General features: G+C 36.9%; 1 protein-coding gene and 1 long non-coding RNA gene across 2 annotated transcripts in view; one reads left to right on the top strand and one right to left on the bottom strand.

The window, feature by feature from the left end:
- Positions 1-26,274, top strand: part of LOC134798948 (uncharacterized) — a 283,510-nt gene that overhangs the window by 39,714 nt on the left and 217,522 nt on the right. The window lies entirely within an intron of this gene.
- Positions 888-26,274, bottom strand: part of LOC134798993 (integral membrane protein DGCR2/IDD-like) — a 39,457-nt gene continuing 14,070 nt past the window's right edge. The window contains exon 3 of the mRNA XM_063771418.1: positions 888-1,239. Within this exon, the coding sequence (XP_063627488.1) occupies positions 1,036-1,239 (204 nt within the window). The 3' untranslated portion in view covers positions 888-1,035. The remainder of the gene's footprint in view (positions 1,240-26,274) is intronic.

The raw sequence follows: 26,274 nt of genomic DNA, 5'->3' as shown, positions 1-26,274 counted from the left end.
GGCCTGTGCACACCAGATGCGTATGGGTAGACGTTCACGTACGTAATATACCGGGAGCCTACCGCGAACCACGATCGACGTGTTGCCTCTTTGTTGTACTTGTAAATTCGTACGTAAGTGTGAAAGGGAGGCAACACGAAGAACGTGGTTCGCGGTAGGCCCACAGATCCTTTATAAGAGTGGTAACACACTATCGCACCGCGCCGCGACCTTGGTACGTCGCACCCATAAGTGAGAGCGAGAAAGAGATATCTATTTCTCGCTCTCACTTATGGGTGCGACGCACCAAGGTCGCGGTGCGGTGCGATAGTGTGTTACGGCCTTAAGATACGACACACCGCTTGCCGGACGTGTGAGTGCACGGCTCCAACATTTCAGCGCACGCACACATTCACGTCTACACACACGCAGGCGGTGAGCTCTGGCCTTTACCCCGCTTAGCAAAATCATTAACTTTTCTTAACATTATGCTATCTACAATTTCAACATGCATCAGTTGCATCATCATTTCGTTCATCGTGAACAAAGCTTTATTTCAACACAGATAGGTACTGTTGTTGCTTATCAACCTATGTGCCACCATTCATGCAAATTTATAAAAACTGTATCAGATTTTTTCTGTTACCTTCTGCCAGACTAGGTCCAGGAGCGTTACATAAAATTTTGCACTACCCAAAACACTCTTATATTCTGAAATTTTACCCAAATCTTTAACACTGTTGTTGCTACGAGTACGTTTCACTTTCCTATATATATCACCATTACAAAACTTCACTAGACTTCCACACTATACACATTTAAATATATATGTCTATGCATTTACTCCTTTATCGCTTAATCCCAACACTGATGCCTATGATTTTCATGTTATCTTCCATTTAGGCTTCTATAGACCTTGCAACAAATGCATCCGATTTTAGATATTTGCTGCCAGGAGCATCGAATTCAATCGACCATTGCAGGAATGTATCGGAAATCGCATGCGATATCGGTGACCGGTGACGTTTGGAGAAGCCATTACTGGCTAGTTTACACTCAGACAAGCCTAGCAACAGCCACGGCGAGTATCGACATGCCGTATTTAAGCTCCTTCGACGGTATGAGGTGGTGCGCGGAAGAGTTGCCGGCGAGTATGAGCGCCCGCAGCCGCTGCCGCTCGCGGTACCGTATGTCCTCGCCTGGTGGGTCCAGGCATTCGAACTCGCAACACCGCTCGCCTACGCGGAAGTTCTTGCAGAACTGGAAAGAAAAATAGTTTATTTATTACTCGCACAACATACAATAAAATAGGTACAGGTACACTATTCAATTTAGACGAGCATTGACACAACAAGGATACGGCTTACGCGGACTTATATCCAGACGGGACTGATCAAATCGGTCGATTTGATCAGAAATACAATTGGCGTCAATCTCCAATTCAATCACCAATTTTAGATTTATCATGATATTAGAGCCCTCTTAATTGAAAAAAATGCCCCAGAACGAAAATATTACTGGCGTCACAAATTGGTATTCTTGCGTCCGCACCTCATTTTATCGGTAATATCAGTCATTATAGGCGGTTGAATTCGGCGAGCCAAATTGGCGTTTGCGTCCGTACGTCCAGATTCGATCGAGCAATTTAATCAGATTGGCGAAAAATTGACTAGTCAGGATATGCCTTTACGAGTAGCCGCCATATAGAAACAGGTTTTTTTGACAAAAAATAAACATTTTTGATACAAGCTTTTATCGCTGACTGTACCTTTCCTTCAACAGGCAACTAATACTCGTGGAGACAATTTTAACAAACCCAAACACAAATTAGGTTACGTTGTTTTATCACAGAGTTCCTCCTATCCTGTCTCCACCATCAGATCAGCTTGATGATACCATAATATTGCATCACCGTCACCCAACTTACATTACATATGACTTTATATGAAATGTCAGCTCAGTTGAATAATGGGAATTGGGTCTACTTTATCTTGCAAGATTTGACCCGAAAGAACATACTTATGTATAGGTACCTACTTATACAAACAAACAAACATTTGCAGGTTAAATAAAAGCTTGTAATAGTTATTTGTACAACAAGAGATCAAAGTTTGATATTTCTTCGAGTGCTTATTTTGAGTCCCGTGCAAGTGAATCTAATTTAGAATCTTGAGCGTAGTAAGGGATTCAAAAGCGCACGAGATGTAAATAACTTTGATCTCGTGTAGTACACAAAATTTTTCACCCTAAGCAGTGAGAACATACCTAGAGGGACAGAGATAATAGAACCCAAGTATATCGAAATTGTATTAGACCCCGCATGTTGAAATGACATTTGACTATAAAGGTCATTTGAATGTCATTTTGTCTCACTCAGTGAGCAAAATCGCATTTTGCTCACTGAGTGAGAAACACCCAGTGAGCAAAATCGTATTTTGCTCACTGAGTGAGACAAAATGACTCAGTGAGCAAAATCGCATTTTGCTCACTGTTTTTAAGAAGCAAAGTACCCTTGTTCGAGCTGCTGAGGTGAAAAATTAAAAAACATATCTGCCCTTCTCTCACTGGAATATGCAAGAGGAATAGAGATGAAGATAACGATTTTCGATATTTCGATGTTGGCGGTAGGGCCCTCAGAATATTGCATTAAGCCCGCTCCACACTCGTGCGCGAATCGCGGAGCGAAGCCGATGTCGCAATTCCGCGAAATCGACTCCACACTCGCGTTCGCGCACGAGTGTGGAGCGGGCTTTGCAACAACAGAATTTGAACGCAGCGTTATTTTTCTTTTTGTGGGTAAGTTAAGTTCTCCCAACGTACCTTAACTATCATTTGTTTTAGTTAGACTCGAAGACAGTATTTTAAACGAAAAAGTGTATAATAATAAGTAATTTTATTGGAGAAGGTTGTGATCAACATATTCCTAATTTTAAAAGCACGCCAACAACATACAACAAATAATCATCAACAAACGGTAAGACGGCAATTGAAAATGCATAGATCAAAAACCTAACCCACTTCCAGATGACCTAGAAACTTGAAATTTGGCATCAAGGTAGACTATTTATTAGGTGACAGTCAGCAGCAGAAGTTGCTAAGCGGGCGAGGTGTTCAAAATGATCTTGATGCGACTTTATTGTTAAGGGAATAAGAGCGTGTCGAGGTAATTTTGAACACCTCGACCGCTTAGCAACTTCTGCTGCCGACTGTACATACAATATTTTATACCCATTTTAAGATGGCACGTTGCCGGTGTAAAGAATAAATTAAATTCTCATATTAATGGTCTAAAGTCGCAACTTTTTGATCAAGAGGAGCGACAGAAGCGTATAGTATTTCAAACATGGGTACGGTGAGAGATGTCATCTCAGTACAATTTTGCAAAGTTTTGCGTTTTACGGTTATAAATTGGTGTATAAATTTCATTATCTTTTTTAATTTTCAAACTCGCTGAATACCCACAATCTTTTATACCATACTTATCGGTCATTTTTCATAATCTTTATTAGACTTTGCCCTATATATTATATGTAGCTTTTAAGGATATGGTGAAGTCTATTTTCAAAAAGTGAGAGTAAGCTATGTTCGTTTTTCATGGTTTTCTCGTCCGTCTGCAGATTTTCAACAAGCTGTCAAACTGTCGTTTATAAAATAAATACATATCATGGTATAGCAGCCCTATCACGAGTTTGACTTTAAACTCTTATTAAACTTACAGTGTCAAACTCGTCGTAAGGCTGCTGGTTATTAACGATGGCATTCACACGACGGCAAGTGTTATTTGTTATTTTTATTTATAAGTGCTAGCTTTGATGATTCGACATTGGTAAATAATCGCAAACAGTATCAGAAAAGGGTGTAGCAGCCTTTCAAAACAAGCCCCAAAGCTTTGAGTTCGAAACTACATATTACCAGATGACTTTATACAAATTACCACTTAAATTACATTAAAGGATGACTCACGTTAGACCGGGCCGTGTCCGGGCCGGAGCTTTCGGCGCATCGTTTTCTATGGAAAGCATCACGTGATCGCCTGTCATATCATAGAAATAAAGTAAGCACCGGAAGCTCCGGCCCGGACACGGCCCGGTCTAACGTAAGTCATCTTTTAATGTTATTTTTACATTTTACTTATTTGCGTATGAAAACTGCCACTCTACGGCTATTAATAATTTAAAAAGTAAAATTGCACACCCAAAAAGAGGAGTGTTATAAGTTTCACCGTTATGTGTGTCTGTCTGTAGCACTCTGTGTGTGTTTAATTTAATAAATTTTAGTTTTTTAATTTTAGATAGTATATGGTGTTTGATATGTTCGAATAGAAAATTTAATAAATTAGGTACCTATATATACACGATGATTTTTAATCGGTGATCAGGAACATTTTATTCTCACTCAGTAATTCATGTAGATCACGTTGAAGCCGTAATTATATGGAAACAAACTTGTTTTTTTTTATCATAATTTTAATTTTGAGATGAATTTTATCCTAAAATCCTTGTCACTGTACTAATCGGTATCTATGAGTTATACCCTCTTTACAAACTTAATGGCAATTGATAATTTATGAGTTGTCATTGTCATATGCATAAACAAAGTCATAGATCCGTCAAATTTCCAACCATATCGATGGCACTTGACGTATCGTAGTTACTTCATCTAGGATAACCATGTATTTAGTGGTTATTAGTCTTAATTATGTTTTAACTTTTAATTAATTAAACAATGAGATCATTGCGTGAGACTTAGCCTAATAAGTTTAAGTTGGGCTACTTGGGCTAGATATTAATATTTTTCTACTCCTGATCACCGATTAAAAATCATCGTGTACAATATGTATTTTCCTACTCAATTATTTGTTTTCCTTTCTAGGTGGCGCTACGTGCAGCAAAACATGGCCGCTAATATCATGGAAATATTGAAACAAATTCAACGTGATTTAACTGATCAAAAACAGTATATGAGGAATTTACATGTCATAAATCAGAACTTGAATGAAAAGTTTACACTCATGGAAGAAAAAATAAATAAGTTAGATGAAAATAACGAGCAACATCAAATTCTAATGACTATAGAAAGGCTTGAACAAGAAGTTAAAAAGAATAATATGGTGTTGTTCGGAAATGATGAGACTCACATCAACTTGGAAGAAAAAACTGCTATGTCCTATATACCTGATGAGATGGAGAAGCCAGGCTCTTTCAAGAGTAAATTCGAAACAAACATTGAAAATACCGAGTTAACTGAATATAAAAATTCAGAAGTAGTACAAGTTGAAGAAATAAATCTAAATTATGATGATAAAGGGCAAAATATAGACTATTTTCGCAATGAACTAAAGGAAATGAAACAGTTGATAAAAGATTTTGTAGCAATAAAACAAACGCCTATTGAAGAAAGTTCGAACTGTCGACTCTGCAAACAGAATTTTGATAAAATATTCACTACTATTATAAACGCAGATCATATCAGTAAGCTCGATGATAAACTTAACCAAATAACTGACGTGTATTCGTCTGACATGGAGAATTTGAGGCAATCAATTAAGAATTTTGAAGAAATGGTTAAAATGTGTGTTGAAAAAGCAGAAAACACAGCCCGGCAACAAGATACTGCCCAGACATTCTCAACATATTTCAGTATTGAACAGATCAATCAACTTAATGCTGAACTTAAACGAGTCACAGACATAAACCAATCCGAAACGGCAGAAGTTAAAGATTTAATAAAGAGTTTGATAGCAACAACCAAAATCCCAATCAAAGAGGCTGTAAGTACCATCCGTGAACAAGAAACTTTCCAGATACCATTAACTTATATTACAACAGAAAATTTCAACCAGTTTAATGCCAAATTGATGCGAGAGATGGAAGAAATTAAGAAATTCATGAATGATGTTATTGCAAGAAGTAAAGAGTGGATCGAATGAGGATAAGAGCTAAAGAAATAAATACATCCGAGGAGACCGATCAGGCATTTCCTGCTTGTACTGAATTAAAACAAATCACAAAAACAAATCAGTGATTTGGGAAAAATTTAAGAACTAGTAAAGGATGTAGCGACTAAATGGCGTGTTAATGTCGAAGAAACTGTAAGTGGCGTTAGCAAACAGAAGACTGTCCAGATATCTACGACATAAATATATTTAAGTCCGGACCAGATCAGCAAGCTCAATAGTGAACTGAAGCGTGTTGCAGAGATATATCAGGGGACCGACATGTTCCCTGTTATAGAAGTTGTACCGGGGACTGCTGATGAGCACACTGTTATGAAACAATTAAGAAAGGGTGTAATATATAAATAGTATGACGACCCTAACAAGTTAATTATATTTAAGCTCGGATTCAATGGTCTTAAAAGATCCGACTTCATAGATTTGATCACAGAATATCCAGATTTATGTTTGGTTGAACCGATTGAGACATGGTGGAGAACCGGTACAGACGTAAATGTGACATGGGACGAAGTTTTAGAAGTGGGTCAAACAGATCACTGTGTTATGTCTTTCCTGTAGACATACACGAGAGTTAAGGGCTATAAAGGCTAATTTTCTTATTTAACCCTTATCCACATGAAAAGGTCCTCCTTTTATTTAGAGAACTATGATAAAATCATTGCTTACATGCCCACAAGCTGTTAACTATTGCCCACAGGAGAGAAAAATGTACTGTTCGCGATAACACACTAGTTTTCTCTCCTGTGGGCAATAGTTAACAGCTTGTTGAATAAAAGGAGGACCTTTTCACGTGGATAAGGGTTAAATAAGAAAATTAGCCTTTATAGCCCTTAACTCTCGTGTATGTCTACAGGAAAGACATAACACAGTGATCTGTTTGACCCAAGTATACAATTTTAGTGCTCCACTGGTGCGTGATAAGGATGGCAAAATAGTACCTTTAGGATCGTTGGAATAATTTATGTAGGTATTTATTTTTTAAAGGCCTCAAGAGTTCATCTACTTATTTAATTTAATTTAGCATGTTTTTAGAGTGATTTAATCATCCTTATGATTGACCCCATCGATTGATGCCATAAAAGCTCAGGTAGTTTTATTTTAGCCGGTTCGATTATTTTTAAAACTCACTAAATGCAGTTTAGTTTCTTAAAAAACAAAAAGTTTTTTTAGTCAAATCTGCCCTCTTCATTCTTTAGAAGACTTTCCCTCCAGGCGACAAAAAATTCCACACTATACATACAGTGTGGAAAAAATTAATGGGCCCTGGGGGGAAAGTGCCTTATAACCTTAAGTTAGCTCATGTTACTTAAAGAAACATTTTTTTATTTTTTTTATATAAACAAAACTGCATTCACAATTTTTGAAGTGAAAACTTCTTTAGCGGCGCCGGGCACTTTTTGAGGTAGGGAAAAAATGACAAACTCGAGCCAGCGTAAGGCGATCACGTGACCGTAAGGTTTAGATGGCCACTCATTTAGATGGCATTTAAATCAATAAAGAAAAACTCAATGACATTACATGAAAAAGGTTCTAATCTTGTACGGGTTGAAATACGAGGATCTCACAGTTACATTCTAACTTTATATCACTCAAATATAATTCAATAAAGCTACATCTTGATGAAATCGCTAATAAAAGTGAACTCTAGTACTGGTGAATAAAATTCAAAATATCATGACCAAATATATTTAGATGCGAGGTCTGCAAGGTAACTTTACAATTTCTATTCGAATTTTAAACAATTAACGCTACAAATTTGAATTTCGAATTTTAAACAAGTTAACTGACCAGCAATTTCGGAACTAAAGTTTTTCAATAGAAAGGAGGATGGGTCAATTATATAAGTTGGTCAAGCAGATCTTGTCAGTACAAAAAGGCGGCAAATTTGAAAAATGTAGGCGCGAAGGGATATCGTCTCATAGAAAACTTGAATTTCGCGCCTTTTTCTACTGACAAGATTTGCTTGACCATCTATACATAGTGCTGCAGACATTTTGGACTAGTCATTGAGTTTTCACTTCTGTCGGCACTCCCGGAGTGCAACCCGTTGTTTTTTTTTAAATACGATTGTATACCCTGGGAATCGAACCGAATAAAAATTAAAAGTTTTGCTATTTTTATTCTACTAATCGATAAAGTTAATGTTAAAATTTCTCCAAGATACATTAGGTCTTACACTCGTCTGTCGTACAAAGTATCCATAAAATCGCATATTTAGTATTTTTTTAAGTTTTAGTGGGTTCGATTTCCGGACGAGGGAAGCGAATTAAAAAAAACCGGTTAAGTGCGAATCGGACTCGCGTTCCAAGGGTTCCGTACATAAGTCCGACTCACGCTTGACTGCACATTTCTAATAGGTTTTCCTGTCATCTATAGGTAAAGTACTATTTTCTGTATTTCTTTCAAAACTTTAGACCCAGTAGTTTCAGAGATAAAGGGGGGGGGGGGGAATGGTCGGACAGACAGACAGACGCACGAGTGATCCTATAAGGGTTCCGTTTTTTCCTTTTGAGGTACGGAACCCTAAAAAACCTTTAAATACAGTTTTGATTCTTTTAAAAAATTAAAGAATGTCCCCTTTAAGTAAAATGAGCTAGCTTAAGGTTTTGAGGTACTTTCCCTCCATCATCATCATCATCATCATCATCATCAGTATTTAAGAGCTATGCTCTTGTCGGTGGAGTAATAGCCACTCTTCTTTTTTCTGGGCCAGCCTTTTAACTCCCTCGTACGACACGACAGAAACTCTATCTTTTATTTGGCTGAGATATGTGAGCCTGGGCCTTCCTCTGCGTCTTTTCCCCTCAATTTTGCCCTCCAGGATGTTTAAAAAGAATCTGTCGTGCCGTATCAGGTGCCGTACTTTCCCTCCAGGGCCCATAATTTTTTTCCACGCTGTATGTATATTAAAGTCATGGTTATACTAAAATTTTACTTGTAAATCTTGTAATATTAATTTTAAATGTTAATATTATTTAATAACGTTGACGATTAATGAAGTAATTAATAATAATAATAAAATATAATAATTTAGCCTATATACGTCCCACTGCTGGGCTCAGGCCTCCTCTCAAGCACGAGAGGGTTTAGGCTATAGTCCCCACGCTGGCCCAATGCGGGTTGGGGACTAAAACGAATGAATGAAGTAATTAAATTTTATAAAACCATCTAATCTTTTGTTTTATTGAACATACGTGCCTTAATGCCTTTGCTCAACCATTTTGACAGTCAGGTTATTATACCTAGTCAGCTTTAAAGGGTTACAGGGTACGTATACGTAGCCAACATGCCAATCGTTTACGCTCCGTAGCGAACGAAACGCAACTGTCACTGTCCCACTAATATGGAAGACTGATAGCCCATACAACCATTTCCAGTCGCCGTTACGACGCGGTGTTGACACATCTTGTGTCGACACCGTCTGTTTCGGTCACAATTCCAGTCGCAGAGTCGTCGCCGTGTCGACACAGTTACCAGAAATGGGGAAGGGTCGACACATGACACAAAGTGACATAAAGTGTGGTCGCCGTGTGCACACATTGTTTCGGGTTTGCGACTACTTTATGCCAAAATCATTCGTTCATTCGTTCATTTTGTTCCTGTCAAATGGAAACTGTCAGATGGAAAAATAGTTAAATAAAAATAAGTGACATTAATACGCCATCTCTAAAACGGATTACAAGACGTAATTATATATTGTTTGCATTTATATTACAATATGACTTAAATTATTATGGGGAATTAAACTGCTCGAGTGATTTGATAAACTAAGTGTAATATAATCAACGCGCCACCACATTGTTTTAGTTTAGCCGGAAATGAAATTGTTTACTTCTCAGTGCCTGTGTTCATAACTATATTATTTGAAGCATTTTTAGTACTTCGATGCGTATACTATACTTAAATAACAGAAATAACGCTTTACATACTACGAAACTTGTTAATTATGATGTATAAATATGGTTTAAGGCTGAGAAATATTGCAGTCACAAAGTAGTTGCAATGTTTCGACTTTGTGTCGACTCTGTGTTGACACATGACACGCGCTGTCAAAAGTAATAACAAAGTTACTGGTATGTTACTGGATTTGCAAAATGGCTCCTTGTGTTGATTTGTTTTCAGATATTCTCAAAGTGTAAAAATGCCGTGGTCAGAGATGGGCATTAATCGATTAACTGTTTATTCGACTAATTAATGGAATAAAAAAAGTTAATTCTCTAATTTTAATCGCGATTAGTTTAGTCGACCTAACATAGATTGAAATTGAATTCATCTGAATATTAATCGAATAAATTATCGATTAAATCTCGATTGAAAGTTGACAGGGGGCCATTTTTGTACGTAAAAATAATAGAAATGTCTTGCATGCAGATGGTAGCAAAACACTTTGTCATAAAAGTCGAGATGGGTGTCGATATATAGGTTTTAGGGAGTGCCGATTTCGAAAATAATGACCATTTTGGAATCCGAAATGGCGGCCATGCACTGTGTCATAAAAGTCGTCATGGATGTCGTTTTATACGTTTTAGGGGGCCCCAATTTTGAAAATGATGACCATTTTGGAATCCAAAATGGCGGCCATGCACTATGCCATAAAAGTCGTCATGGGTGTCGTTTTATAGGTTTTAGGAGGCGCAGATTTCGAAAATGATAACCATTTTGGATTCCAAGATGGCGGCCATGCACTATGTCATAAAAGTCGTCATGGATGTCGTTTTATAGGTTTTAAGGGGCCCGGATTTAGAAAATGATGACCATTTTGAAATCCAAAATGGCGGCCATGCACTATGTCATAAAAGTCGTCATGGGTGTCGTTTTATAGGTTTTGGGGGGCGCAGATTTAGAAAATGATAACCATTTTGGATTCCAAAATGGCGGCCATGCACTATGTCATAAAAGTCGTCATGGGTGTCGTTTTATAGGTTTTAGGGGGCGCAGATTTCGAAAATGATGACCATTTTGGATTCCAAGATGGCGGCCATGCACTATGTCATAAAAGTCGTCATGTATGTCGTTTTATAGGTTTTAGGGGGCCCCGCTTTCGAAAATGATGACCATTTTGGAATCCAAAATGGCGGCAATGCACTATGTCATAAAAGTCGTCATGGGTGTCGTTTTATAGGTTTTGGGGGGCGCAGATTTCGAAAATGATAACATTTTCAATTTAAAAATAGCGGCAATGCACTATGTCATAAAAGTCGTCATGGATATCGTTTTATAGGTTTTAGGGGGCGCAGATTTCGAAAATGATGACTATTTTGGATTCCAAGATGGCGGCCATGCACTATGTCATAAAAGTCGTCATGGATGTCGTTTTATAGGTTTTAGGGGGCGCAGATTTCGAAAATGATGACTATTTTGGATTCCACTTTTATGACAAAATACGTAGCCGCCATCTTGGATTATAAAATGATCATCGTTTTCGAATTCTGCACTCCCTAAAACCTATAAATCGACATCCGTGACGACGCAAGTTATCTTTATTTTCAGATCTAACAAATTGCTACAGAATACAAAGGACAAAAAAGAAGCGAGGAGGTAATGAAACAAGCAAAAATACAGATGATTCCTCGACGCAATTGGGTGATTCTTAAATTGTGTCCAGATTTTTTTTGTCATAAAAGTTTATATTTTTCACATATTACTCTCACAAGTTCCGTGACATTTCGACCTTGTAATTTTTTAAGTAAATGTTTTTGTTTATCTATGAGGATCTCACTAGAATATTATAATCAAGGTATGTTTATATTTGATGAATGAAATAGTAACGCAAAAAAAATATATATTTGTGTCTTATATTCCTGCCGAAGACTTTTATTTTACCTTTTCCTTCTACACAAGTTTGGCCAAGTAATAAGAATTAAGGGCTCTCAATTTTATTTTGACTTCTACAACAGTAAAGCTACGAGGCCATGTTTTGGTATCGTTTTCGTATAAATTCGCAGTACCAAATTTAGTTAAGGTATCACATTGACACCATTCCGAAGTAAAAACATATAAACTTATTAAAATACTTTCTTTTAAACTCCTCTTCACGCTTAAACTGCTGAACAGTTTTATTTTAAATTTGGTACACATATATTTTGAGTCCCGAGACAGGATATAATAAGTTATCTCAAAAATCATCCTTTAAAGGTGTGAAATGAGGTGTAGGGGGGAATTCAGAATTGACTTCTTGAAGTAGTTTAGGTTTGAAGTCATGTTTTTTCATCATTTTTAACTAAATCAAAGATTCATATTTTTATTAATAACCGCTAACGGGAAATCAATAACCGCTGAACCGATTTATATTTCATATAAATCGGTTCAGCGGTTATTGATTTCCCGTACAAATTTCCACGCCACTTTTCACACCTTCAAAAGATGATTTTGGTTATAAGATCTATCCTATGTCCTGTTCCGGGACGCAAACTATTTCTATACCAAATTTCAACGAAATCGGTTCAGCGGTTAAGCGTCAACAAGAGTTTCAAAAAAACCGGCCAAGTGCGAGTCGGACTCGCGTATTAAGGGTTCCGTACATTAAGTCCGACTCGCGCTTGACTGCACATTTCTAATAGGTTTTCCTGTCATCTATAGGTAAAGAACTATTTTGTGTATTCAGACGGACATACATACAGACGCACGAGTGATCCTATAAGGGTTCCGTTTTTTCCTTTTGAGGTACGGAACCCTAAAAAGATTTATTTTTATTTTGTGGAATAGTGTCAATGTGATATCTTAAATGGATTCAGCACCCCAGATTTATACGAAAACGATACCAAACACGGCCTAGCACCTTCACTGATATAGATATATCAAGATAAAATTGAGAGCTCTAAATAAACTTTCAAGAGCGGATATCTCAAAAACTATTCAACATATCGAAAAAATTGACCGAATAAACTTGTAACAAATTAAATTAACTTTCATTTTGTATAAGTGGCCATGTCGCTGAGATGCATAGTTTCCGAGATATAATCGAAAAACAGGAAAATGGGACCTTCAACGCCCCCTCTCTCCCCCCCGCTCAAGGGCTACGGCCGGGGACTTTTGATATGTTCACCTCCTAACTTGTCAAACCGAGTTACGGAGTCAAAAATTGTGTTCCGAGCATTTCGCTCTACAACTTTTGGAGCATTCGTTGCCTGACCTAAGTAGCTTATTGAATTTCTTTAAAAACTTTTCTGTAAAAGGTTGACGGGTGTTGGGTGTTTATATGGTTTCGGTCGATTATTATCATTTGCATTGCCCATGATGACTTACTAGAATTACGAGCACACGAGACACTAATAGTAGTTTGACAAACCTTGGTTTTCAAGAGGTATTTTATATTGACATTTGCTGTCACAAATTTGCTGTCAGATTTAGTCGCAAACCGCACGCAAAGTGCACACAAATGTGTCGACACCTTGTTACGGAAAAGTGTAGACACGGCGACGACACTTTGTTTCGAAACAATTCTAGACACATTGTGTGGACTCTGTTACGACACATCTGACATTTAGTTACCACTTTGTGATTCTGCGACTGGAATGGTTATATGGGAGAGCGACAAAGTGTTTCGCTGTCGTAGCGCAAGCGATTGTCATCTTATTTAATACACAAACGGGTCTACCGCGATATAATTTCATTGTTTTTACCTTAAATTCTTGCATTGTTTTATTTATATCGCGGTAGACCAGTTTGTGTAAAAATATGTGTATAAAACGCGATTGTCACCTTGGCTACGCACCCTGCTAGGTTGTGGTATTTTCCTAGAATACAGGCAAGGCGCAAATCTTCAAGTCTTTCTGACGGATAAGTTAAAAATGTCTGCCATTTAGAATGATCAAATAATTAAATTTCGTTTAGTTTATACTAGACAAGTAGACACTATTTATCGGGCTCTACCACAGAATAAATAATAGTACTACCGTACAGAACTTAGAGGATATAACCAACGGAGACGCCATGTCTAAAATTTTCGGTACAAAATAGTCTGCCGTTTTTTGCGGGGGAGGGGCACATCAAATGTATAGGTACGTCATGTCAGATAAACGTCAGTCCATACATATGGTTGACATGTGGTTGACCATTGGCCGCTTATTTTCGACAGAGGGGAACGCCTGTTAATGGCGGCTCCATTGTTAATTACTCCGAGGTACAGAAAGGACACTTTCTATAAAACTGAAGTTTGACAGCGATTCAGGGACGAATCATGCTATCCCTTTCGGCTATGTATAGGGTTGTCAAAATTCAAGTGATTATCTTATCTGTGGTCGTGCACCCAAAAGGACGTCAAATGGTGCCAATACTGCCAACCCTAATAATTGCTCGGAGCATTGCTGTGCCGAACGGAGTCGATTTTGCCCGAAGTCAGGAGTGTCTCCCCACTGGCTCTACTTATTTCTCATTAGGGTGGTGTTATAAGAGTTAGCGCCACTTGCACCATCCCACTAACCCGGGGTTAACCAGTTAAACCGTTAACCTAGTGTCAAATTGTACTAGTAACCATGGTAACTCCAGGTTTAACCGGTTAACCCCGGGTTAGTGAACGGTGCAAGTAGCCCTTAGGGTACTTAGGGAAGGGTTAAGTGTTGGCAGAGTATCGACACGAGAAATAGAAATAAACACGTTATAAACTACGATTTAAACTTTAAATTGGTCGGTTTATTCACACGCACTGTATACAATACAGAGGGCCTACCGCGAACCAAGATCGACGTGTTGCCTCACTGTCACGCTTATCTACGAATTTAAAATTGCGACAGAGAGGCAACACGTCGAACGTGGTTCGCGGTAGGCCCTCAGAGGGCCAACCTCGAACACTGAAGTTCGCATATTGTGAACTTTTTTCTTTTTCACTCTAATTACGCCTTAATTGGAGTAAAAGAGAAAGATGCCCGAAATTTGCGAACTGCGGTGTTCGCGGTAGGCCCTCAGTACTAGCCCGTCAGCACATTCCTGCCCACCCCGTCTCTGTCATTCAAATCATGTTCGCAGTGAGAGCGATAGAGATGGAGATACTCGTTCTTCGAATTCGATTAAGCTCGCCCTAATGTCGCAGGTAATGACAAACACTCGGTATTGTTATCACAGTACACCATTCCCTGAGCTCGCTAAGACGTGGCATTTATTTGCTACTCCAAATATTTTCTTTAATATTTGTGGAATATCCTTTGGATAAGAGAAGTTTGTGAATTCATCCAGCCCAGAACTTGTGCAGTGCCCAGGAGTCAGGACTGACCGTTCCATTTAGCAGGTAAATATTTTTGTTGGTATTGACAGGGATGTTTACAGTATCATATTAGAGAAATAAAAATAAGTACCTAAGCATAGAGTGCTCACTTAATACATCAGTTATGGTAAAACGTATAGCTAATAAGTTTAAAACTTGCTTTAAACTTAATACTTCTACTTATTACAGTTCAAACCTTATTATATTATAAATAAATTTTCGCAAAGCTTAGCTAAAACTTCTCATACCTAAATAGGTTATGTTGTATGGAGCATTCTAAACTGCGAAACGTAATTCAAGACAAAAAAAAGGAAAGAAATGTTGCCACTGCAATAATTTGTTTGTAAAAAGTAAATTCCTTTTGATAAATAATCACGCTAAGATAATTTATTTATTAGTAATTTTTGCCCTATCCGAAAAATAGATAACTCATTATGGTTTACATTTTAAAATTCACGCGCACTTTTTAAACCATACAGAGGGCCTACCGCGAACACCGAAGTTCGCAAATTGTGGACATTTTTCTTTGTCACTCTAATTGGAGTAAAAGAGAGAGATGCCCGCAATTTGCGAACTGCGGTGTTCGCGGTAGGCCCTCAGTACTTCCCCGTCAGCACATACCTGCGCCGGCGCACATGCCTCGTCTCTGTCATTCAAATCATGCTCGCAACGAGAGCGATAGAGATGGATATACTCGTTCTTAGAAATCGATAAAGCTTGCCCTAATGTCGCAGATAACAAACACTCGGTATTGTTACCACAGTACAGCATTGCCTTGGGCCACGAAGACGTGGCGTTTATTTGCTAAACCAAATAGTTTGTTAATACATATTTGTGGATTTTTTTTCGGATTAAAGCAGTTTAGTGAATTGTGCCCAGGGCTGACTACCTACCATTTAGCAGGTATACATTATTTTTGGTACTAACAAGGGTGTTAACGGTATGTAAGTAAGTAAGTAAGTAAATATTCTTTATTGCACCAATAATTATACATTTTACATACATGTAAAACTACAAAGAAATTTTAACGGAAAAATAGAACCAGGTAACAACAGGCGGTCTTATCGCTAAAGAGCGATCTCTTCCAGACAACCGTTGGGTAGCAGGAAATGTAGAACTCAAACAAAAGTCAACAGGTACCTACTTTTAGAAATATTTTTCGTGTAATAAAGATTATTTATTATTTTTTTTAAAAACGGGTGGATGCGGGTCCTTAAAGCCAAGAGCTTTTCCAGTAATTGGATTTTTTCAAATATTATTACTGTCAATTTTAGTGAATCATGGTCATTTTTTTATATTTTAAGTTTATTTTCGCATTATTCGTGTTTTTAATGAAAATTATGATAGGTACTTACATAAATAATTGTAATTATATGTATTTATTATTTGCGATTATTCTAACAATTTCATCAACTTATTTCAATGTGACGGACAAATTGAAACAATAACATAACAGAAAAAATATACAGAAAAACCCTAAGCTATGAAGCTACAATAAAATATTGTAAGCAAATTTTAATTGATTCTACAGTGTTACTAAAAATTAACGAGATTTAAATTTAAATTCATCTTATCTTTAATTTTTTTTACTTATTTACATTTTATTTCAAAGAGGGTGTACAATTTTCAATACAATTAATAAAATATAAAGAGTATTATATCTAGACACGCGGCAGCGTGTCAAGCCAAGTTCAAGCAAAGGAACTGGCTAGCCAGCGCCGAGTGTATCTTTACACGAACCACTTGGTGCCACTTTTGACCCTTCTATAACTCAAAACATATTTAACGTAAACACATAAAACTACGTGTGTTTAATTATATCCATAAGGACATCTAGAAGCCCAAATTTCATGAAGCTAGCTCAAACGGTTATAAAGATATGAAGGTCAAAAAGTCGTAAATTTTGGGACTGACTGACTGACTTATAGTACCTAAACCTAACCTACTTCCAGATGACCTAGAAGGATGAAATTTGGAATCCAGCTCGGTTATTGTGTGTAAGCGTAGGAAAAAATCTAAAAATAAAAAAAAGTTAAAAAATAGGGGGGGTCCCCATACAAAAAAAACATTATATAAGAGAAAAACTCCAAAAAATTACACACACTAATAAAATAATTTGTGTTCCAACATATGTTTGCGGAGCTCTCATATATAACTACAAAGTCGAAATGTTTAATAACTTGTTGACTATGGATATGCAAACAAATGACTATGCTTATATATTTGACACAAACAGGGATCTTTCTTATGATAAGTTCTGTAACTACTCGGGCAAAATTAATAAATATGGCATCAGGAGTGTATTTTTAAGCCTGAAAGAATTTATATTCAATGTTCACAGCCAAACTACAACCGTTAATGACTGCAGTACTCGCTCTCAATATTCACAAGCTCTTAATAACAGCAACCAGTTTTTTCGATCATAATTCTGATTTAAAGGGTAAGGACAATAAATTACACAAAAAAATACTTAATTGTAAAACAAAAACACTTAGGCAGATATTTTATCAAAATGTAAGGGGTTTAAAATCTAGAAGAACAGAAATTAAAAATATACTGCAAACATTAACTACAAGCTCTCTTATAGCCCTTACTGAGACTAGACTAGATGACAGTGTGTTTGACTCTGAAGTGTTCCCGTCGACATACAGTGTACTGCGCTGCGACCGAGCCGGGGGACGGGGCGGCGGCGTGCTGCTCGCGGCGCGAGCGCCTTATTCCGTCTCGCGGCTCGATTGTAAGCCGAATAAAGATGATGAGATAGTTTGTGCAATGGTCACCAGGGGTCGCACACGCTTTATTTGCTGTGTTGTTTACCTAGCACCTAAGGTGACTGATAACAAATATTACTCCATTTTTAATTGTATTAGAAGGATGATTAATAATTCTAAACTGCCAGTAATTATACTAGGAGATTTTAATCTAAACTCTGCGAGTCCTACTGTAAAAAATGAATTCGAAATATTTCTTGCTGAATGTAATTTGTTACAGAAAAATACTGTATATAACGATCGCGGTAGAATGTTAGACTTGATATTGGTCAATGAGGCTGTGGTCGGAGTATTGGTATCTGCATGTAATGGTATTGTTTCTAAAGAAGTACATCATACCCCGTTAGACATAATGATTGACGTTAACACTAAACAAACTTGTAGTACCACTCAACACCAAATCCATAGTGAAACAGTTTCACCACCACAAATAAATTTTTGTAAAGCTAATTTCCCTCTTTTGTACGAGGAAATAGCAATTAATCGATGGGACGATACCTATTCTCATAATAATGTCAACGATGCAGTGTCTGCTTTTTATAGTGCGCTCAACGGAAATATTGCCAATGCAGTGCCTTTTAAGGTACGTAAAATACATAAAACCCGTTACCCATTATGGTTTTCCCCAGAAACTATCAAAATGAATACGCTAAAAAATCATTATCATAAATTATATAAACAAAGTAACTATCAAATTAACGATCTGAATTATAGTTTATTTACATACTACAGACGACAAACTAAAATTCTGTCCGAACAAGATTTCAAGATATATAATAAACGCGTCCAAATGAACATAAAGCGAGACGTTACAACATTTTGGTCATATGTTAAAAGTAACCGGGTAAATAATGAGCAAGCCACTTTTGGCGATTTAACTTCAGCGCAAATTTCCGAACAATTTTCAAATTATTTTAGTAGTGTATTTCTACCAGACTCTCCCATATTAAATGTTCATACTGCAAATCAACATTGGGACACATCCCATCACCTCGTTTCCATTGAGCACATTAATGAAAGTGATGTAAGTACAGCTATAAAGCGACTGGCTCCCAAGAGCACACAAGGCCCAGACTCCATTCCACAGTATCTCGTGCGTGACTGCTGCGCAGCTTTTGTGAAACCATTGTTATTTATTTTTAATTTAGCCATTAAATCACACACTTATCCATCTGTCTGGAAAATCTCAAAAGTTCTGCCAATTCATAAAACTGGATCTAAATCGGATTTTAAAAACTATCGACCAATTGCTGTTCTTTCTGTGTTTGGTAAAGTATTTGAAAGTATTTTGTACCAAAAAATTTATCAACAATTAAGGGGTTGGTATACTGACTCCCAGCATGGTTTTATACATAACAGATCCACGACTTCTAATCTCCTCAATATTGTAACGTACACAGCCCACCATTTGGATGACAGAAAACAAGTCGATGTAGTATACTTAGATTTTCAAAAAGCTTTTGACAGGATTGATTGTGATATTTTACTACAAAAAATGGCCAAGTCGGGTTTTTCTGAAATACTGTTAAAGTTGTTCGCCAACTATCTTTCAGATCGCAAACAATATGTCATGTACAACGCAGCCAAATCTGAAACATACTCCGTCTCCTCTGGCATAGGTCAAGGAAGCAGTCTCGGGCCCCTATTATTTTTAATAACTATAAATGATCTTCCTGATTACATTAAGCATTCGTTAATACTGATGTTTGCTGATGATGTCAAGCTCGCTTTGCCTATACATGATCAATCTGACATCATTAAGCTCCAAACAGATATTGATAGTGTTTACCAATGGGGTTTACATAACAGTTTACATTTAAATACAAGCAAATGTGCAGTCATGACCTACTCAAGGACTCCACACACCATGGATCGCTCTTATACATTGAATGGCGCAAAGTGTCAAATGTATGCGTGATCTCGGTACGTCTTTTGATTCAGACATATCATTCAGTAAACATATCATTCAAATTTGCAAAAGATCGAGAAAAGCCCTTGGCTTTGTTGTGCGCCAGTCAAAATACTTTAGTAATTATCATGTCATTACCTTATTATTTAATGCATTTGTACGTAGCTTACTAGAAACTAACTGTATTATATGGAACCCGCACGAAAAAAAATACATTCTTCTTCTTGAAAAAATCCAAAAGTCATTTATTAGGTATCTCTACTGGAAAACACATGGGTACTATCCCTACATGTATCCCACGCCGTTTGTATTGGGAATGGTCTCATATCAAAGTCTTGAAGTACGTAGGCAGCTTGCAACAGTAAAATACTTTTTTAGGCTAATACGTGGTTCAATATTTAATCCATTGCTACTAGAATATATTCATTTTAAGGTACCATCACTATTTGTTAGAAGTACTCTCAGACCTCGCATTTCACCCCTATTCGTAATTCCGAAGACCAGCACAATGACACTAGTCACTAGTCCACTATACATCGCACTTAACCACATTAATAATATTATTTTACATAATCCTACTCTTGACTTATTCTCACAAACAGAACCGAAATTCCTAGCCACGGCAGCCCGCTATCTAGAGTCAATATCTACGCCCACAACTATTAATATTAATTAGGTTAATTTAGTGATAAGTCTATTATAATTAGTTTTAAGTACATATGTTTGTAACCCATAACTTGCATGTTTGGTTTAACTGTCAATGTAAAGTTGGTTAAATAAATAAATAAATAAATTTTTGATTGTGACTGACATATAAGTACCTAAACCTAACCTACTTCCAGATGACCTAGAAGGATGAAATTTGGAATCCAGCTCGGTTATTGTGTGTAAGCGTAGGAAAAAATCTAAAAATAAAAAAAAGTTAAAAAATAGGGGGGGTCCCCATACAAAAAAAACATTTTTTATTGTGACTGACATATAAGTAAACCATGCAGCGGGAACGCAAGAAAAAACATTAAACCTCAATACCTGCCTAGTTTTCTTTACAAAAAGTAATGATATCCCACCAAAAACATAAATGTAAAAAAAAAGTTAAAAAAATAGGGGGGTCCCCATACAAAAAAAACATTTTTTATTGTGACTGACATATAAGTAAACCATGCAGCGGGAACGCAAGAAAAAACATTAAACCTCAATACCTGCCTAGTTTTCTTTACAAAAAGTAATGATATCCCACCAAAAACATAAATGTAAAAAAGGAGAGCCAAGTTCAATACAAAAATTATACATGGCTGTGGGCTTCGCCGCAAAAAGAATGGAGATCTAAATGAGTGCCAAGTTCTATGCAAAATCCAAATATGTATTTATAGGATCATAATAACATTATGAACAAGTATTAAACTCTATTTCTTTGCTTTTTTGGATACCTATAACAATTGCTGTTATTAAAAAAAAATGTGAGATCTTAAAGTAGGTTAGATTTGGCTTGGCCAGTTTTTATCAGAATTACAATATATATAGGTATGTCGGGAATTGTGGGCGTATCATACTATCGGCAGCACATCAGAACCTTCAATCGTGGATGACGAGGGCCTTCAATGAAATACGATGTTCAACTCACAATCTTTACTGCACAAGACTCATTACAAATCACAGCACGCGTTACGTTTCTTATCTTAAGCAAACCAGTGGATTAGACCCAGGAGCCGCCACAGACGTCATCTTCTCCCGTTCGTTCTCATCGTGCTCCTTCTGAAGATTGATTGACAGCATAACTTCAATTGTTCTGGACTTCAATTGTTTTAAGAGCGCACTCTATGACGTCTTGGCGGAACTGCGTCGAACGCCACTCAAGTGTACGTAACACCCTAGTTTGCTCTATTTGTCAAGGTTTGCATGACAAAACGCCTCTTGAAGGCGATAGATGGCACATTTCAGCCATTCTCCGACACGGCCAACCTGACATTGTACGGGTCCCTCCGTACGTTATCCATCCCCCTTTATGATTTTCACTGGTAGACTAGAGCGAAGATGAGATCTTTTTCTCCCAAAAGAGACTGTAGAGCGCAGATCATCTGCACCACCACGGCATCCTGACATTGTATGCATCACTGCATACATCTGCGGACAGAATACAACAATCTGAGGTATCTAAGCTCATTGCTCGGCCTACCTGACCAAAGTAAGTTCCTCCATAACTTTTGGATACTGACAGGCAACTCAACTCAACTCTTTCAATAACACGCACATAGATCATTGTTGTGAATGAACAAGTTCAGCATCAGTAGCATCACGATATTCAATCAGGCCATATTTCAACGGAAATGGGGTAGAGATACATTTCGAACAATTCATTAAGAGACTTAAAATGCAACAGCGTGAAAATAATATCACCATAATCCAAACAGCGTGAAAATAATATCACCATAAAGATACAATACAAACTAGCTTTTAAATGAACCTCACCACAGAGATTCCCCTCAGTTGAAACACATCTTGTATTGAGTTCTCGAAAATAAATGTTTTTCCATATTTAACTGATTTTATGAACATTATCTGCGCACCTATTCTTTACTTAAACGTTTAGTATTCCCTAAAAGTTTAGTGTTCCCACTAATAGATTTTCTTATTTGATTTCATTGATACCTTGATCCAGATTTTAATCATTACCTCAAAATGTTAGCTAGGATCACAGAAAACAGTGATGAAATTAGTTTATCCGTTTGAAAGATACTTAGCCGCACGCACACAATGGCCTCTCACCCAAGACGCGTGTATCATCTCCGTTATCTCATGGTTAAAATGTTTAGTAAGTTTGATTTAAACTAGTAGTTCGCCCCGAACTTAGAACTCGCGGTTCGCCAAAAAGTTAGATCAATTTAATGAACCTACTACTTAGTCGGCAAAGGATCGAAAACCGCATGTGATTTATTGCAAGGTCTGCGGAGCCCATCACAACACCATAGAGATTAAAATAAACTGTATCTGTGGTAAGCCGTTATCTTTCTTGTCAAATGTCAAATACCTATATTATGTTTATTTTTATCTTGTTAATTATTTAAAAATGGTAAACTTAAAAACAATATTATAAAAGCCGAGCACTTTCATTTGATACCAAACTCGACCATACTTTCTTGCAAATAAGATGACCAGAAAAGCAAGACCCCTCACAAATAGCTTTCTAGCCTTTTAAGCTCTTCTAACTCAATAACACCTTGATCGAGCCTGCTCATAATTTAATGACTAAAATACAATGCCCTCAACTACACGTTTACCCAATTTCATTTAAATTAGAACAAATTTACTTAAGTTATTGTGTATCAAACTATCCTCTGATAGCTCAGCTTAAAAACATCGAAATGCCGGGACGTGCCCCTAGCCAGCCGTGTGTTCCAAGTTGAATGTAAGAACTTCACTTCGCTTCGCTCGCTCGTTCGATCACCCGCCTAAGTATAAAAAGATTGAGCCAGGTCAATTGATTTCAAACGAGCTTTCTACCATACCCTGAATATTTTGATTAAATTTTGGCACCATTAATTATTTGTGTATTCCTAAACACAATCATTAATTCCATAAACAAAAATAAGCATATTGTAATTAATCGACACGTAATTTTAAGTTTCGGAATAGGACTACGACAGTTTACTTATTCGATTCTCATATTAAATAGTTTAAACACGTACCAAAATTGCGTTCAGTTCAGTTTAAACCGACTTCTCTATTTTATTCCTTCTGTACGGACAACACATTTACAAGACAGCTTGAGAAATTTTCAAAACTTGATATATTATCAGGTAAGTCCAGTATTATACTTTCTACGAAAACCAAATTGTATTTTTTTTTATCGCTTTCATAATTTTTATTAAGAAAAAGGCAAGAAAACTTGATCATTACGTGATATTTACACACAGACACGACTTGTCTTTAGCTGACTGACACAATACTTCAAAAACCAAATAGCTCTCAAAGAGGTTCAAAAAGGTTGAACATGCATGAAATTAATAAAGAAGTTCACAACTCGTTTTACAACGAACGATCTAGCGTAACAGGTATTAGTGGCAGAATTTCTATTCTAAATCAAACCGCTGTAGGTACTCAAATTTTGCTAACTTCTTTATCGATCAAACAGAAAATAAATGCGTTCGACTCTATTCGCTAAACATCGACAACTAGTTTCGTAAAAGATCATAAGGAACATTATAATTACTGTAAGGAGTACGAACAACTTTTGTACTAGTTCCATAACGTGCGTAATAGCGTACGTAGTAACATACTTTAATAATTTTGGATAATAAGTGTAATAGACAAAGCGTTATTTTCCCTTTTTTTTCAAGTCTCATTTTTGCTGCCTTCTACCGAAAAATACTAAAATAGCATGCCAAAACCGTTCTGTCATTTGCCTTCACATTTAAGGGGAACAATAATTTTAACCATAATATGAGGAATTTTAAAATTTGTTTTAAATCACGTTGAGTGTGTTTTGTCCCTAATGGACGCACTTGCGCACAGCTTTGAGTGTCGAGCGAAAAACTAAAAATGTGTCTATCTGCACATAATCATTGACACGTTTTTTTTTTCTTTGGCATACACACATAATTAATCATTAATACTTTCTTTTCACATATATCAACCAATGCCTACAAGTCAACACCAACTTCCAAATAACAGTGCCAACACCTTGGCTTTACAACAGCTTGGTTCCAACACACAGCTAGCCTCATCGCCCGGTCCGAAACCCCCACGAATTGCAGTTACGAATAGGACTGTGCCCTCCAGCACCCAGCCCTCAAACGCCCTCTGGACAACTCAGGTTCCGGTTGCGACCGCCAACTCAAGTGATGAACCTCTCAAATAAACTATCCTCAAAGAGGCATGAACTTCACGTTTCGTTTCTTACGACAATGTCATAAAACCAACGCGGAAAGTGGTATACCTACGTAGAGAAATCTAATCCCAAAATGTGTCCCTTTAAATAGGTAGTGTTTTAATAAATCAATGAATAATATCCTTCTCAAACTGCTTACTCAGCTATTATTATTCATGCAATATGCAAAATTATCTTAACCCATTGAGTGATAAGTAAGTCAAATCAAGTGTCAAATCGAATCCAAAGTTAATCAATTAATTTTAAATTATTTTATCATTGTTCATCAAATTCAATTTGATAATCATAATGGCCCTTTGACAGATACACATCGCAAACAACATATCACTGAATCACAGAATTATTGAAAAATTAAATGTCGGGTCTAAATTTAAAATTGTTCTGTAGGTACTGTAAACTCTAAAATCTGACTGCAAAAATGACCACAAAAGGATTCCTTCGGCTTCGATGCGGTTAAAATAATCACCATTTAGGTTCTTCAAATAGGAACACACAATTTTCACTCATTACGTTTACGTTTCGTTTTGACTAGTTAATTTTGGATGTGAAGTCATTTTAAGTAATCAAAGGAATGCACAATTGCACATGATTCAAACTAAGTCAGAACTATCCGTCAACGGTCATGAACTTTACCACTAAGTTCTCGGTTTACTTTTCATATCAAAAAAATATCACGCACATACTTACCACCATCATAGGCACAAGCTAGCAAAATAGAAATCATACTTAAAGGTGAGAATTTTATATTCACAGTGTGATCGAAAAATGGCATCAACCACTCGTGACGCTTCTCACGATAATATTATTTAGTCCACGACACAATTTGAAATAGTACGTCTCCACACAAAAAAATTAAGGTGCATTTTGCTAGAAGCTATTCAAGTTGTGACGGTATTACATGCCATAGTGCTCAGAAAATCGTTAAACAGCCTTACATCGTCTTAACAGCAGATTACAAGTCCACGTACCAAAAGTTTTTTTACATACATTCTGATTCTGACCATTAAAGGCTAGAGTAGATATCTCGTAGGTATCTGTTCTCTTATTTTCCTAACTAGAACTCATCACGCCGGCTTTGTGAGGTACACTCAACACAGTTACAAATCATAAAACAATGGACGCAACTCACGCGATTTCCAACTTCCAGCGACAGTCTGGCAACCAGTAAATATGCAGCTCCTCTCAGCTTCTGTAAACAAACTAAGGCACCCACGTTTCTGCAACCGCAGCTCCAACCCGTGCGAGACGGGAGATCTCGCAGCAACTATCTTCATTCTTCATGGTGCAAAGGACTGTAAACGTATTACTTAGAGTTACAACATTAACAACATTCACGAAAATTTCACACAACATAACATAAAAAGCAATGCAAAAACTGGATCACAATTTATAAAATATCAAATATGTCAACTGTCATTTCACTTCAAATATTTTCCATCACGATACTTCTTTATTTTCCACCAGCGATAGCATGAGATTTCTTCATTTTCTAAGGCCTTTAAATCTCTTGAATTAAGGAATGCCAGGGATTTTCAAAATCAGGGTAGATTTTTGGGACCTTCAGTCCACCTTCAT

Source organism: Cydia splendana, chromosome 17 (genome assembly GCF_910591565.1).
Source record: "Cydia splendana chromosome 17, ilCydSple1.2, whole genome shotgun sequence".
Lineage (NCBI taxonomy): Eukaryota > Metazoa > Arthropoda > Insecta > Lepidoptera > Tortricidae > Cydia > Cydia splendana.
The sequence above is the reverse complement of the archived record's forward strand: the minus strand, read 5'-3'. Positions and strand labels throughout refer to the sequence as shown.